This window comes from Tubulanus polymorphus, chromosome 8 (assembly GCF_964204645.1).
Source record: "Tubulanus polymorphus chromosome 8, tnTubPoly1.2, whole genome shotgun sequence".
Lineage (NCBI taxonomy): Eukaryota > Metazoa > Nemertea > Palaeonemertea > Tubulaniformes > Tubulanidae > Tubulanus > Tubulanus polymorphus.
Genome location: NC_134032.1, coordinates 11,546,619 through 11,559,628, shown reverse-complemented (window position 1 = coordinate 11,559,628; position 13,010 = coordinate 11,546,619). Strand labels below are relative to the sequence as shown.

The window sequence follows — 13,010 nt, the reverse complement described above, 5'->3', positions numbered from 1 at the left end:
AAATCCAATAAAGTACCTTTTCGATACTCGCTCAAGTAACATAAAAACACATTGTAGCTTCTGAAAAAACACCCAGTCACTTTTGCTCAACTTTATAGAAAAACAATTTTTATTCTTAGAAAACACTTTCAAGCCACTTTACGAGTCCAAAACTGAAATAGCAAAATTACTCTCAAACTTTGAAATCTTACATCTTATCCTCACTCAAGTAACATTATGAACAGATTGCAGCTTCTGAACAAAACGCCCAGTCATTTTCACTCAACTTTTCACTCAAAGCATTTTTTTAGAAATACCTTTCGAGCCACTTAACTATATTTTCGAGTCCAAAACTGAAATATTAAAATAACTCTCTAACTATGAAGACAGAAACCCAAAGTGTTTTTACCCATCAAATCTATATTAGGCCTACCCTCAAACATTGTATTAGGCTAGCATCAACTCAACTTTGACAAGAAAAAACCTCCTCTGAAGTAGTGCATAGCTCCTAACTTCATTTTATGAAAAAACCTCATAACTAAGACTGCATTTTAACATTCAATCTACTGCATAGAAGTCAGATGTCTTCCTTGATGATGTCGATATCAAGCATCAATTTGAACCCGTTTCATGTACTGTTTGTTTATAGTTTCCTCACAATCAGAACCGTTTTGAATTGTCTTTCACCGGCGTATATTCGCTTGTATTAAGCAATCTGCCGGGTGAGTAAAACCTTCCCTGAAAAATTAATTTCTGATGATGATCCGCTTCAAATAACATCAAATCTAGAAATTCATTGCGTTTGGGTCGGCGTTATGCATGCGTTTCACATGTGCTGCGTGGTTGGATTTCTGTGCAAAACGTAGGTTGCACATAGAACATGCAAATGGTTTTTCGCCTGTGTGCTGTCGCTCGTGTAGCTTCAAATGGGAGAGAGTATTCGTCCGTTTATCGCACGTCGGACATTTAAACGGTTTATCGCCGGTGTGTAATCGCTCGTGTTGCTTCAAATTGTAGGAGTTTTTAGCGCGTTTATCGCAAAACTGACATTTAAACGGTCGTTCATCGGAATGAACCTGTTTCATGTGCTGTTTAATGTGTGATTTCTGTTTGAAACGTTGCTCGCATGTCGGACATTTAAACGGTCTCTCACCGGTGTGAATTCGCTCATGACGATCACGATCATTAGTAGAATAAAACCCTTTCTTGCAAAACTGACATTTATACGGCTTAATATCACCAGCCCCGTTCTTTCCGGATGACAAATGGCTGTTCAGGCCAACATGGTGGGCCCGCATTACATGCCGTTTATGGTTTGATTTCTGAGTAAAACGTTGCTCGCACATCGTACATTCAAACGGTTTTTCGCCGGTGTGAATTCGCTCGTGTTGTTTAACAACTGCAGGAGAATTAAACCTTTTATCGCAAAACTGACATTTGTACTTTTTACTATCACCAGCCTTGACCTTCCCAGAGGAGACATGGCTATTCGGGCAAACGTCATGAACCTGTTTCATATGCCGGTCATAGCAAGATTTCACCATGAAACATTTCTCGCAAGTCTGACATTTAAACAGTTTTTCATTTGTGTGTTTTTGCTTGTTTTGTGTGCATCCATCAGCCAACTGTTTAGACTTAGATCCATAGGTGGCGTCGCTAGTACTGCCAGGGTCCAAGTCAATCCCTTTACATCCAGTAGCTTTTTTCAATCGACCTTGAGCATCGACCTTTCCAGCGGGCAGACGACTCAGTTCAACAGATGGCAGTAGTTGACACGGCACGTCGAATCCGACACCTACAAAAGTTGCAAGAATCAAATTTAAGCTACATCTACACAATTCAGCCTCTAAATCCAGTGAGAATTGAACAACTGGTTAAAAAGCTGAGGGTATCAAAGATTGAAGACTTGGCTTCAAGATCAAACTCTGTTCAAAGATACGAATGTGTGTCATGTGCAATTAACAGTTTCTATCTTTCTAACACATCGAAAAATAAATATTTTTTCTTTTGTATTAACTGCCGAAGACAAACACAAAGAAATTCCTGGTTTTCAATCTTACTTTTTGAATAAATCTTACATCTTTTATGCGCTCAAGTAACATATGAACAGATTGCAGCTTCTGAACAAAAGGCCCGGTCATTTTGCTAAACTTCATATAGAAAAGCATTTCTTTTAAGAGATACTTTGGAGCCACTTTACGAGTCCAAAACTGAAACATCAAAATTACTCTCAAACTTTGAAGAAAGAAAACCATAGTGTTTCACCCGTCAAATCTACAATATCACCCTCAAAAATTGTATTTTGGCTAGCACCAACTCAATCAACTTTGACAAGAAAAAACCTCTTTTGAAGTAGCACATAGCTCCTAACTTCGTTTTATGAAAAAAAACCTCATAACTCAAACCGCATCTTGGCATTCAATCTACTACATGTACATAAAAGTCGAATGTCTTCCTGTCGAAATCAAGAATCCATTTGAACCCATTTCATGTACTTTTTGTTTATAGTTTCATCACAATCAAACCCTTTTTGAATAGTTTTTCACCGGCGTTTATTCGCGCATGTTGGGGCATCTGCAGGGTGAACAAAAACTTTCACTGAAAAATGAATTCCTGATGATGATGATCCGCTTCGACAATCATAAAATCTAGAAATTCACTGCTTTTAAACGGTTTTTGGCCGGTGTGTAATCGCTCGTGTTGTTTACAATGGTAAAGAGTATTCATCCGTTTATTGCATATCGCACATTTAAAGGGTTTTTCACCTGTGTGAATTCGCTCGTGTTTCTTCGGACAGAAGAGAGTTTTCAACCGTTTATCGCAAAACTGACACCTAAACGTTTATCTAAATGAACCAGTTTCATGTGCTGTTTACGGTACGATTTCTGTGTGAAACATTTCTCACACACCGGACATTTAAACGGTTTTTCACCGGTGTGAATTCGCTCGTGTCCTACACGATCGTTATAGTAATAAAACCCTTTATTGCAAAACTGACATTTGTACGGCTTCATATCACCAGCCTCGGATGACGAATGGCTGTTAGGGCCAACATAATGGGCCCGTTTTATATGCCGTTTACTGTTTGATTCCTGATTAAAATGCAGCTTGCAAATCGGACATTTAAACGGTTTTTCGCCGGTGTGAATTCGCTCGTGACGTTTACAAGTTGCAGAAAAACTGAACCTTTTATCACAAAACTGACATTTGTACTTTTTAATATCACCAGCCTTGACCTTCTCAGAAGAGACATGGCTATTCGGGCAAACGTCATGAACCTGTTTCATATGCCGGTCAAAGCTTGACTTCACCATGAAACATTTCTCACATGTCAGACATTCAAACAGTTTTTCATTGGTGTGTTTTCGCTTGTGTTGTGTACAATCTGCAGTCAACTGTGTAGACTTATATCCATAGGTGGCGCAAATAGTACTACCAGGTTTGATGTTAACCCCTTTGCATTCCAGTAGCTATTTTCAATCGACCTTGAGCATCAACCTTTCCAAAACCGTCCAATACCGCCTGAAACCGTCCAATACCGACCAAAAGCCGTCCAACACCGACCAAAAGTAAAATTAGTACCGACCAAAATTGTAACAACCACCAAAAGTAGAATATGATACCGACCAAAACTAAGACGAGTAAAATGATACCCGACATCGTCTGATACCGACCAAAAGAATTTTGAACTAATCGCACAGATAATTCTCAAAACAAAGCTATGCGTGTCACTTCGATCACTGAGCGACCACAGTTCAATTTTGAATAGGTACAACTTTGTTAAACCGTTCAAGGTTTATTCAATGCTGTGTTTATTATTTGACAACCCTTAAATAACTCGGTTTCATTTTATGTCATTTCAGCAGGTTGAGGACCGTTGAGAGCCGTCTAGGAACACCCATGCAGAACGATCGACTGACGCTAGAAGACTAAAATCAAATGTGCTTAATGTATAAAGTCTAATTGTGTATTTTGTAGATTGTATTTTGATCGGCTGTCAATAAAAATTTCAAAATTCGATTCGAGTTTTAATTCTTGATATTTATTCGGCTTTGGGAATGAAAATCTTCGGTTGGGAGGATTTTGGTCGGTGTTTGGCAGCTTTTGGTCGGTATTGGACGGCTTTTGGTCGGTATCAGGCGGTTTTGGTCGGTATTGGACGGTTTTAGGTGGTATTGGACGGTTTTGGTCGGTGTTTAGGATTACCCCGGCTGACTGCTGACGCGCGTTTATACAAATGTACTAGCGACGCAGTATTAGATTGGCCGTAATTGCACAAGTCAGAATATCTCCATCCACAAAATGTCAAAAATATACAAACATATACGGACTTTTTTTCTAGAAATAAAAAAAAATACTGGCTATGATTTTTTTCTTAAATACCGACTTAGAAGACCCACTACGAACCCTGTCATTGGTATCGTCATACTTGCTAGTTCAGAATTGCAACTGAATTGAATAGCCTACTCGCTTATATTCGTGTCAACGAACAAATTATAAGCAAACGTACGATACCTAATTGAATAAAATGTTCGCCATTTTGTCTTGGGTTTCTATATTTCAGTTTAAAGATAAACAAGTTATTATGGTGTTTCACATGCAATAACCTTTTCCTTTCTGATTGATTAAAACATTGCTCACACTTCCGACAAAAGATAATTTTTCTTCGGTACCAACCGTCATAGACAAACACAGAGAATGGTGTTTTTACTCGTCAGATCTATAATATTACTTTCAAACATTGCATTTAGTACCAACTTAAACAGTCAACACAATTACCTTCGAAACAAAAAAAAACCCTCTTCAGAAGTTTTACATAGCTCCTAACTTCATTTTACAAAAAAGAAAAATTAAACTGATTTTCCATATTCAATCTACTATATAAAAGTCACTAATCCATTTGAACCCGTTTCATGTAGGCCTACAGTTCGCTTTTCTCAGAACCATTTGAATTGTTTCTCACCGGTGCTCGTGTCGGGGAATGAATGATCTGGGGTCATTCATTTATTACGTACGCATCAAGGGAGGGGGGAGGGGTCAGTGCAATTGCGTACAGTAATGCTTACTGTATATGAAAAAATGGCCATTTTGCGTACAGAGGGGGAGGGGGGTTGAAAAATTCAAATTTTATGCGTACGTAATAAATGAATGATCCCTCTGCAGGAAAATTAACTCCGATTATGATACATTCCAAAAAAACATGAAATTTAATCAAATGCATCGAGGTCACCGTTGTGCAAGCGATTCATGTTTTTTTTACAGTGTGCTTTCAGCGTAAATCGTCGCCCGCACAGCCGACATTTAAACGGTTTTTTGCCGGCGTGAATTCGCTCGTGATACTCACGAATAGCAGGATAAGGAACACATTTACCCCAAAACTGACATTTGAACGGTCGTTCGTCGGTATGAATCAGTTTCATGTGCCGTTCACAGTTCGCTTTCTGAGTAAAACGTTGCTCGCACGTCGGACATTTAAACAGTTTTTCGCCGGTGTGAATTCGCTCGTGATAATCACAACTAGTAGTAGAAGGAAACCATTTATCACAAAACCGACATTTGTACTTCTTACAAACAACAGCCTTGACCTTCTTGCTTGATTTCTGCGTAAAACGTTTCTCGCACGTCACACATTTAAACGGTTTTTCACTGGTGTGTGTTCGCTCATGTTGTGTACGATCTGCGGTCATCAACGAGTCAGACTTAGAGCCATAGGAGGCTCCACTAGTACCATCAGGGTCCACGTTAGCCCCTTTTATATCCCGTCGCTATCTTAAATCGACCTTGGGCATCGACCTTTCCAGCGGGCAGACGTTTCAGTTCAACGGACGGCAATAATTCACACGGCACGTTGTATTCGTCATATCCGACACCTACAAAGAGTCGAGGGAATCCAGTTTAAGCTACATCTACACAATTCAGCCAACCGTTATGACTCATGTCGACCCATGCGACTAAAAATCCTTTTTTATATTCAATCTACGGAGTCCGATGTCTCATGGTCAAAATCATGAATCCATTGGAGCCCATTTCATGCCAATGTACTGTTTGTTTTTTCCTTAAAGATGAAACCGTTTGAATGGTTTTTTTCACCACGTATGCTGGGTATGATCTGCAGGGCAGAAAAAACTTGTGTGTAGATCCGTTTGTGACGTTAACGATTGGAAGGAAACGAAGGACTCGAAATCGAACCAATCAATGATGAGCTTTGTATCAAGTGATCAATAAAGATTATTTGATTTAGTTGATTTGCATGAGGTCGCTAATGGCTGATCGCATAGTGTGTCAAGTCCGTGCTGTGCGATAAATTTGCAGCGAAAATCGTTAGTGTGTTCAGGGCTTTACTAAGTTACAGTCGAACCTCGTTTTAACTACTACCGAATCAATTTATTCTAAATTGGGAGTCGAAGGATAAAATTTTCGAAAACATTTGCTATTTGCGATAATTCTGATGAGTCATTCATTCCTTTCGGCTCCGCAAACTTTTACTTAATGACAGCTTTAAATCGAAATTTCATAGACCTTGTTTACACAGCATGCGACGAGCTTCAAAAAACCACAGATCCACAAAAACAACTTGCAAAATCCACTAATCATCGGATATAATCAAAACGGAATTTAACCATTCATTTTTCAGCGGCCATAACTTTTAAAATACCTAAAACCTTCAAACTGACTATTTGGCAAATGAATCAAGACTAATATTTTTTGAATGCCCAAAATGTGGTTTTTAAAAAGTCGACCCTGTACGAATAGATAATCGAATAAATAAAATGGCTGTTAACACCTACCTGTATGATTAACACTGCTACTCGTTCCCGGTTGTGGTTCATGTTGTTGTCGTTGTACGATCGGTTGAGAAGAATCACCTTCATCGTCGTCGCTTCCTGACAATATTTCAACCGGTTCTATTTTTATCGATTCATTCTTAATGCATTTCAGATCCACTTTTTCTCCATTGGTGGCGCCGCTAAACAGTTCTAATTGTTCGAACGACGGAGATGAACCTATAATCGATTCTAATTGTTCTAACGTGTTATCCCAGCTGGAGACTGCCGGGGGCGGGGTCGTCGATAATCCACTTTCACTTGACTGTTCAACATTAGGTTCATTTTGATTCATTGATGCTGCATCAACATTTGAATCATTGAGATTCGTAGAATCATCTGATTCATCGTCAGCTTTTTTAATACTTTCTGAAGTTGATTCAATTTCTACGCTTGATAAAATTTCACATCCAGTCGAGTCTAGAACTGCAGTGGAACTACGTCTAGAATTGATGGTTTCCGGTAACAGACCGATCGGTTGCTGCCCGACAGCTGTCATAGTTTGTGATTGAACTCGTTGCTGCGGTAGCGCCCCCTGTACAGCTGCACTTCCTCTCCGACGTTTCACAGCTTTTAAAACATTCTGAGCGATGGTTCTGGTTCTGCTTTGAACTTCAAATCGTCTTTTTTGTCCGGTTTTTGATTGACTCGTCCCGATGTACATAACACCTCCATCTCCGGACATTTGATTCATTTGTCCTCTTCTTTGATCTGAATATTAAAAGTTATATATTTACAGGAACTTACAAAAATTTAGACAACTTTAACTCTTTACTTTTATGAATGTCACTTCAGTGAGTTTAATCACTTTAGGTTTCTTTTCTTTAGTAAATATAAGATTTATCCAATTTTAAGCTTTACAACAATTTGATGAGACAGGGCTCCCTCAAAATTAGAATAGCCACCTGATGTTGTAATATCGTAGTATATCTGAATTTTCCATCAAATATTCATAGGGACCTTATCAAGATTTAACAAATCAAACTGCTTCCTGAATTTGTGGTAGGATTTTTAAGGACAAACCTTTAGTTTGACGTCGTGACATCCATCTAAACCAGGTATTATCATCAGCATCAATAACTAATTCATCTAACCAATCCATGTGTCGACGCAGACAACTTTTAAATGCATCCTCGCGTACGTGTACCTCGACACCTTCCAACAGCAACATTTTAATGTCACTTCTCTATCAATCTAACTTCTGAAAATTGAAAATATTTTTGAGTTCGATCTTTTCAAAAGTTCTTAAACCCCTTGTACACAAAAATCCTAACTATTAGCGTTATTCCTAGTCCCTTGACATTGTTCCCAACAATCATCTGGTATTCAGACCATCCTATACCGGGTACCTAGATTATAATGCTAGAATGCTAGAAACCCGAAACCCCTTTACAATCAATCATTTCCTGAATTAATCATGGGTAGTGATATTGTTCAATCCTTTAATGATAATTTCTAATGTATAAAATAAAGCAGTAAGCTGGTAAGGCTATGTGGTATCACTTGACATGATGGGAGAATTTAATTGAAGTTTACGTGTTCACGATCATTATTGAGGAACTGAGGAAGTTGGTCAATCAACTGATCAAGCGCCGCAGTTGAATTTGAGGGTTTGGAGCCTGGAGGGATTGTAAGCTTAGTTCTAGATGTAATGTCCAGTACGTTTGTGCAATAATGCAGCACGCAATATCGGAACCAATCTGATGAGCTATAGTCTATAGACAAAATCACAATTAGGGCATGTAGAAAACAAATTTCAGATTTGGCAGCCATCATCAGGCATCAGGTAGGTATAAAACACAACGTTAAATTTACAATTACAAGTGACAACCGGTTTGAATGAGTTTCCCTCCAAGCGTAAACACTGACATACCAATTACGAGTCGAATTCATCAATTCGCACGCTTAAATAAGCGTGAAAACGGCTTTGAACGAGGCAGCCCAAATCTGTAACTCTACTACAGCTGTTCTCGAGAGCGGGAATAGTCTCTGAATTGAATTGAATTGACAATCAGGGGTAGCTCCGAGAATATCCAAATCCTTGTCCTGTCCGATTTGGTTTCGTCCAATTGAGAGACTGCCTTTCCCAGTTAGGGCATTTTTGGATCACATAACTCAGGAAATGACTTACGCTTTTGGGCCCATTCGTCGGTTCCACATGTTTCATTTGAGCTATAGACCACAATGGTGACACCATGATGGTCAGAAACTGACCAATTGAGATATCCCCGAGTCTGACCACTTGACTTCGAATTTCGGAAATTTTTCAAGTCATGTTTGTTTTCAAACTACTGAAGAATCATTGCAAATTCCTAAACTGACCATCACTGACCACCACTGACAAATTCAAACTCCTTGAATTTGAAAACTATATACCGCGTTATGGTGTCAAACTCGGAAAGGATTCGCCATAAATATTGAGAATTCATAAATTGACCATCAATGACCACCACTGACCAATTCATGCTTCTCGAATATGAGAACGATATACATGTACCACGTTACGGTGTCAAACTAGAAAGGATTCGCCATCAGGACACCCGTGTACATCCTCTATTTCAGCATCAGGACCACTCTGAATCAGCATCAGTAATTACTGGGTTCGAACCCGGGACACCCCGGTACATCCTCCATTAAGCATCAGGGCCACTCGTTCAAACCCAGTAATTATTGCTGATACTGATTCAGAGTGGTCCTGATGCTGAATAGAGAATGTACAGGGGTGTCCCAGGTTCAAACCCAGTAATTACTGATACTGATTCAGAGTGGTCCTGATGCTGAATGGAGGATGTACATGGGTATCCCGGGTTCGAACCCAGTAATTACTGATGCTGATTCAGAGTGGTCCTGATGCTGAATATATAGAGGATGTACAGGGGTGTCCTGAATCAGTTATCAGTAATTACTTTTGTTAAGATATCAACATTTTACCGTACGGTGCTGTCTCTACGCTCATCGTTAGCGGGATTTTTATACACTAACGTTAGTCAACTCTGGCAAGCTAAGGTCACGGAGTATAACTGGACAGCACGTCGAATGCCAGAGTTGACTTTAGTTAGTGTATGAAAATCCCGCTAACGATGAGCATAGCGGCAGCACTGTACGGTCTGGACACCCTGTACATCCTTTATTCAGCATCAGGACAACTCTGAATCAGTATCAGTAATTACTGGGTTCGAACCCGGGATACCCATGTACATCCTCCATTCAGCATCAGGACCACTCTGAATCAGTATCAGTAATTACTGGGTTCGAACCTTAGAGGCGATCAGGAGGTCATCGGCTACATTTACCGAAAGCATGAAGAAAATAAAAACAATGATTATTACAAGAGAAACACATATCTCATGTAATTAATCATGTAATGTTAACACCAAAAGAAGGATACTGGGTGCCACTTTTAAAGGCAAAGTTAACTATTCAGGACTCTGCTTCTGTATATAAAAATCAAACCGATCATCAGTGGAAATATCAAATTAGCGGGTGGTGAAATATATATGCCGTCACAAAATATTGCCGAAGGGCACTTAAATTTTAGACCGTACGAACAATGTATTGGGCAATACGGTCTGGATCCGCCCCTGATGGCTTTAGTGACAATCAAAAAGATTGCTAATTTCGTAATAACTCTTCGGCAGCTCAACACTCGCTTCTAACCGGTCAACAAGTGTTAGTGTGCCCGGGTTGAAGTGGTAAGCTGTATTGCCAATATTCGATTATCATGTTTTCCGGACATCCTCGTCTCCGCACAATGTTGGTGGGAATATTGGTTTGAAAAAAGAGGTGGATTGCAAGATAACAAAAAACCACTGACTGGTGAACTAACAAAGTTCAGACAGAGTAGCTAAACAGATAAAGAATTTCAATCATATTTATTCTCATACAGTGTACAACAATCATACAAAATGCCAGGTTTGTGCTCGAGGAATTATAACGTAAGCTCCTCAAACACGTGGACTGTATTTCAAAAACAGTCCAACCAAGGATGTATAAACTATAAACTAGAGTTTATACATCCATGGTCCAACCATAGACTCTAAAACAGAAACGTCTATGGCCTACAACCATGGAATCTCGAGTCCATGGCTCCCCGCACTAAAACCAGAGATAAACCTGGCCAAATACTCTGGAAAGCGTAGGATTAAGTAATCAATCTGATTTACATTTTTACATCATTTTATTTTCACATATCATATTATTAACTTTTAGCTTATTTTCTCAAATTTTAATAGTAATTTTATTTCTATTACTATGAATGAAATTGTAATAACTCTATACCACAAAAGTAACATGTAAAGTATTCCGAAGTTTTAATATACAATACATCTCCACTACTACTGATTTTATACAATTTGCATCAATAGGAAAATAACAAAAATACACAAAGAATTATAAACTTTTATCCATAAAACACAGAAAATTGGACTAGTCTGAAAGTCTAAGATTATGAATTTGACAATTCATGAGGTCAATATAACCGACACTTGGTTATATTTCATGAAATATGAATCTACCGTGTCAACTTTTCAAATGACATTTAATTATCAAGAAAAAGCTCAACTAGAATCGATACGACCTTAATTCAGCGTTTTAAGAACAATTGACATGAACATTTCGTTTTTGATTTTAAACAGTCTTTGGTTTAATTTTCGATAACATTATTTTAAAAGATAACTAGAGTTTTGCCACCTTTGCCTTGTCTTTAAGAGATTTTCAGACGTGATCAAATTGGTTATTTTCTCAAATGTTACATTTAGGCCTAATGCAAAGTATTTTGGAGGCATTCTCTTCTATGCATTCAGCAAGATAAGTCGAGTTTATAAATATTGTTCAACTGTCAATTTTAACACAGCTAGGTCAATTACTACATGTAATAACTTATTGCTTAGATATCTACAATTAAGTTAGATTCAATAATTTTTTGAGGTGCTTCTCGTGCAGATATTTCAGGACCCATATAGACATATTTAAGCCATGGTTTTAGAGTCCATATATAGCTAGCACAATTTACTGATTAATACTGTTCATATATCCTCATTAATCAAGAGAATGCTCCTCTATTTTGCTCCTCCATTTTCCATAAGGACCTTAATAAAAATAGTATTTTATGAACCACTGAAAAGCACCACAGTGAAAAAGTTGCAATACACGTAACTGAACAATTGAAAAGTTTAACATGAATGACGAACATGTATGTCGTTTTTTTTAATGAGTTATTTAAAAACATTGCCAAATTTTCCTTGTCTTTAAGAGATTTCTTCAAACATTATCAACTAGCTTATTTCACAAATGTTACATTTGAAATAAAGCAGGGTCTGATCTAAGCACTAGTTCAATTGCCCGGGACATGTATATTTTCATTAGGGCAAGTAGGTTATCATTATCGCTCATCCACCGGGCTTGTGTAATTCTATATCTCAAAGCTTTTATCCCACTCGATGCAAGGGATGATTATGTCACAATCGGACTGCTCATGTAGGGCACGTTGAGGGGGCAAGCGATATTACAAATGCTTGCCCTGCGGTCGAATGGCATTTATTCCTTAGATCAAACCCTGCAAACTATTATAAAGGAAATTCTTCTTGTCCAGACATTACAGGCCCCACACAGACGCGGTTAAACCGATAATCAAAACAAAGCTTGGACGATTGACCAATTAGCACTGCATCCACAAGTTATCCTCTATTTTCAACAGGGCCTTAATTAAATCAGTATTTTATGAACGACTGATAAGCACCAAAGTGAAATTGTTGCTATAAAACTTAACAACTGAAAAGGTTCAACATGAATGATGAAAATGTACATTGTTTTATTCACACAACAATAATATCTTAATCGAGGAATCATCATGTAAGTTCCTAATTTACAAACACGTGAACTGTATTACAATAACATAAAGCGTTAAAACTAGAGATGAAATATACTGATTCACTCCAGAAATCTTGGAGTATCAATTTATCATTCTTAATTTCTTTTTCGTAAACATTACTTTCACTTGAAAACTAGAATTTTGCCAACTTTGCCCCGACTTAAAAATTTTAAAGCACCTTGGCATTAAATACTAACTATTCTGACGTTTTTTCTTCCAGTTTCGAAAACATCAACATAATTATACAATCGGTAAGTAATCGATAACATCAATAACTTAAGTTTATAGGTGTTTTAAATTCTTTCTAAAAAGTCAAATGTATGTACATGATTTTAGGT

General features: G+C 38.0%; 3 protein-coding genes across 3 annotated transcripts in view; all 3 read right to left on the bottom strand.

The window, feature by feature from the left end:
* The window catches only part of LOC141910366 (uncharacterized), an 87,612-nt gene that overhangs the window by 22,869 nt on the left and 51,733 nt on the right, over positions 1–13,010 (bottom strand). The window contains exons 5-6 of the mRNA XM_074801099.1: positions 5,324–5,647; positions 780–1,774 (exon numbers count right to left, since the gene is read on the bottom strand). Of these exons, the coding sequence (XP_074657200.1) occupies positions 780–1,774; positions 5,324–5,647 (1,319 nt within the window). The remainder of the gene's footprint in view (positions 1–779; positions 1,775–5,323; positions 5,648–13,010) is intronic.
* On the bottom strand, positions 2,484–3,639 carry LOC141909929 (uncharacterized). Its single transcript, XM_074800609.1, has 4 exons — positions 3,607–3,639; positions 3,115–3,449; positions 2,835–2,991; positions 2,484–2,766 (listed from the first exon to the last, which is right to left on the bottom strand). The coding sequence occupies exons 1-4, from the start codon at positions 3,637–3,639 to the stop codon at positions 2,575–2,577; spliced, it is 717 nt and encodes a 238-aa protein (XP_074656710.1). The 3' UTR covers positions 2,484–2,574.
* On the bottom strand, positions 5,587–8,792 carry LOC141909538 (uncharacterized). The gene is made up of 4 exons (XM_074799982.1): positions 8,677–8,792; positions 7,827–8,004; positions 6,768–7,514; positions 5,587–5,849 (listed from the first exon to the last, which is right to left on the bottom strand). Exons 2-4 carry the CDS (start codon positions 7,972–7,974, stop codon positions 5,722–5,724), a joined length of 1,023 nt encoding a protein of 340 aa, XP_074656083.1. The 5' UTR covers positions 7,975–8,004; positions 8,677–8,792; the 3' UTR covers positions 5,587–5,721.

Coding starts and splice junctions, on each gene's coding strand:
- LOC141909929 (XM_074800609.1), bottom strand. CDS start 3,639: ATGTCGGGTATCATTTTACTCGTCTTAGTTTTG. Junction 3,450..3,606: donor TTTTACTCGTCTTAGTTTTG/GTCGGTATCATA, acceptor GATTGAAAATAG/CTACTGGAATGCAAAGGGGT. Junction 2,767..2,834: donor GTAAACAGCACATGAAACTG/GTTCATTTAGAT, acceptor TTCTGTCCGAAG/AAACACGAGCGAATTCACAC.
- LOC141909538 (XM_074799982.1), bottom strand. CDS start 7,974: ATGTTGCTGTTGGAAGGTGTCGAGGTACACGTACGCGAGGATGCATTT. Junction 7,515..7,826: donor GTCACGACGTCAAACTAAAG/GTTTGTCCTTAA, acceptor TTTAATATTCAG/ATCAAAGAAGAGGACAAATG. Junction 5,850..6,767: donor TAGCAGTGTTAATCATACAG/GTAGGTGTTAAC, acceptor GACTCTTTGTAG/GTGTCGGATATGACGAATAC.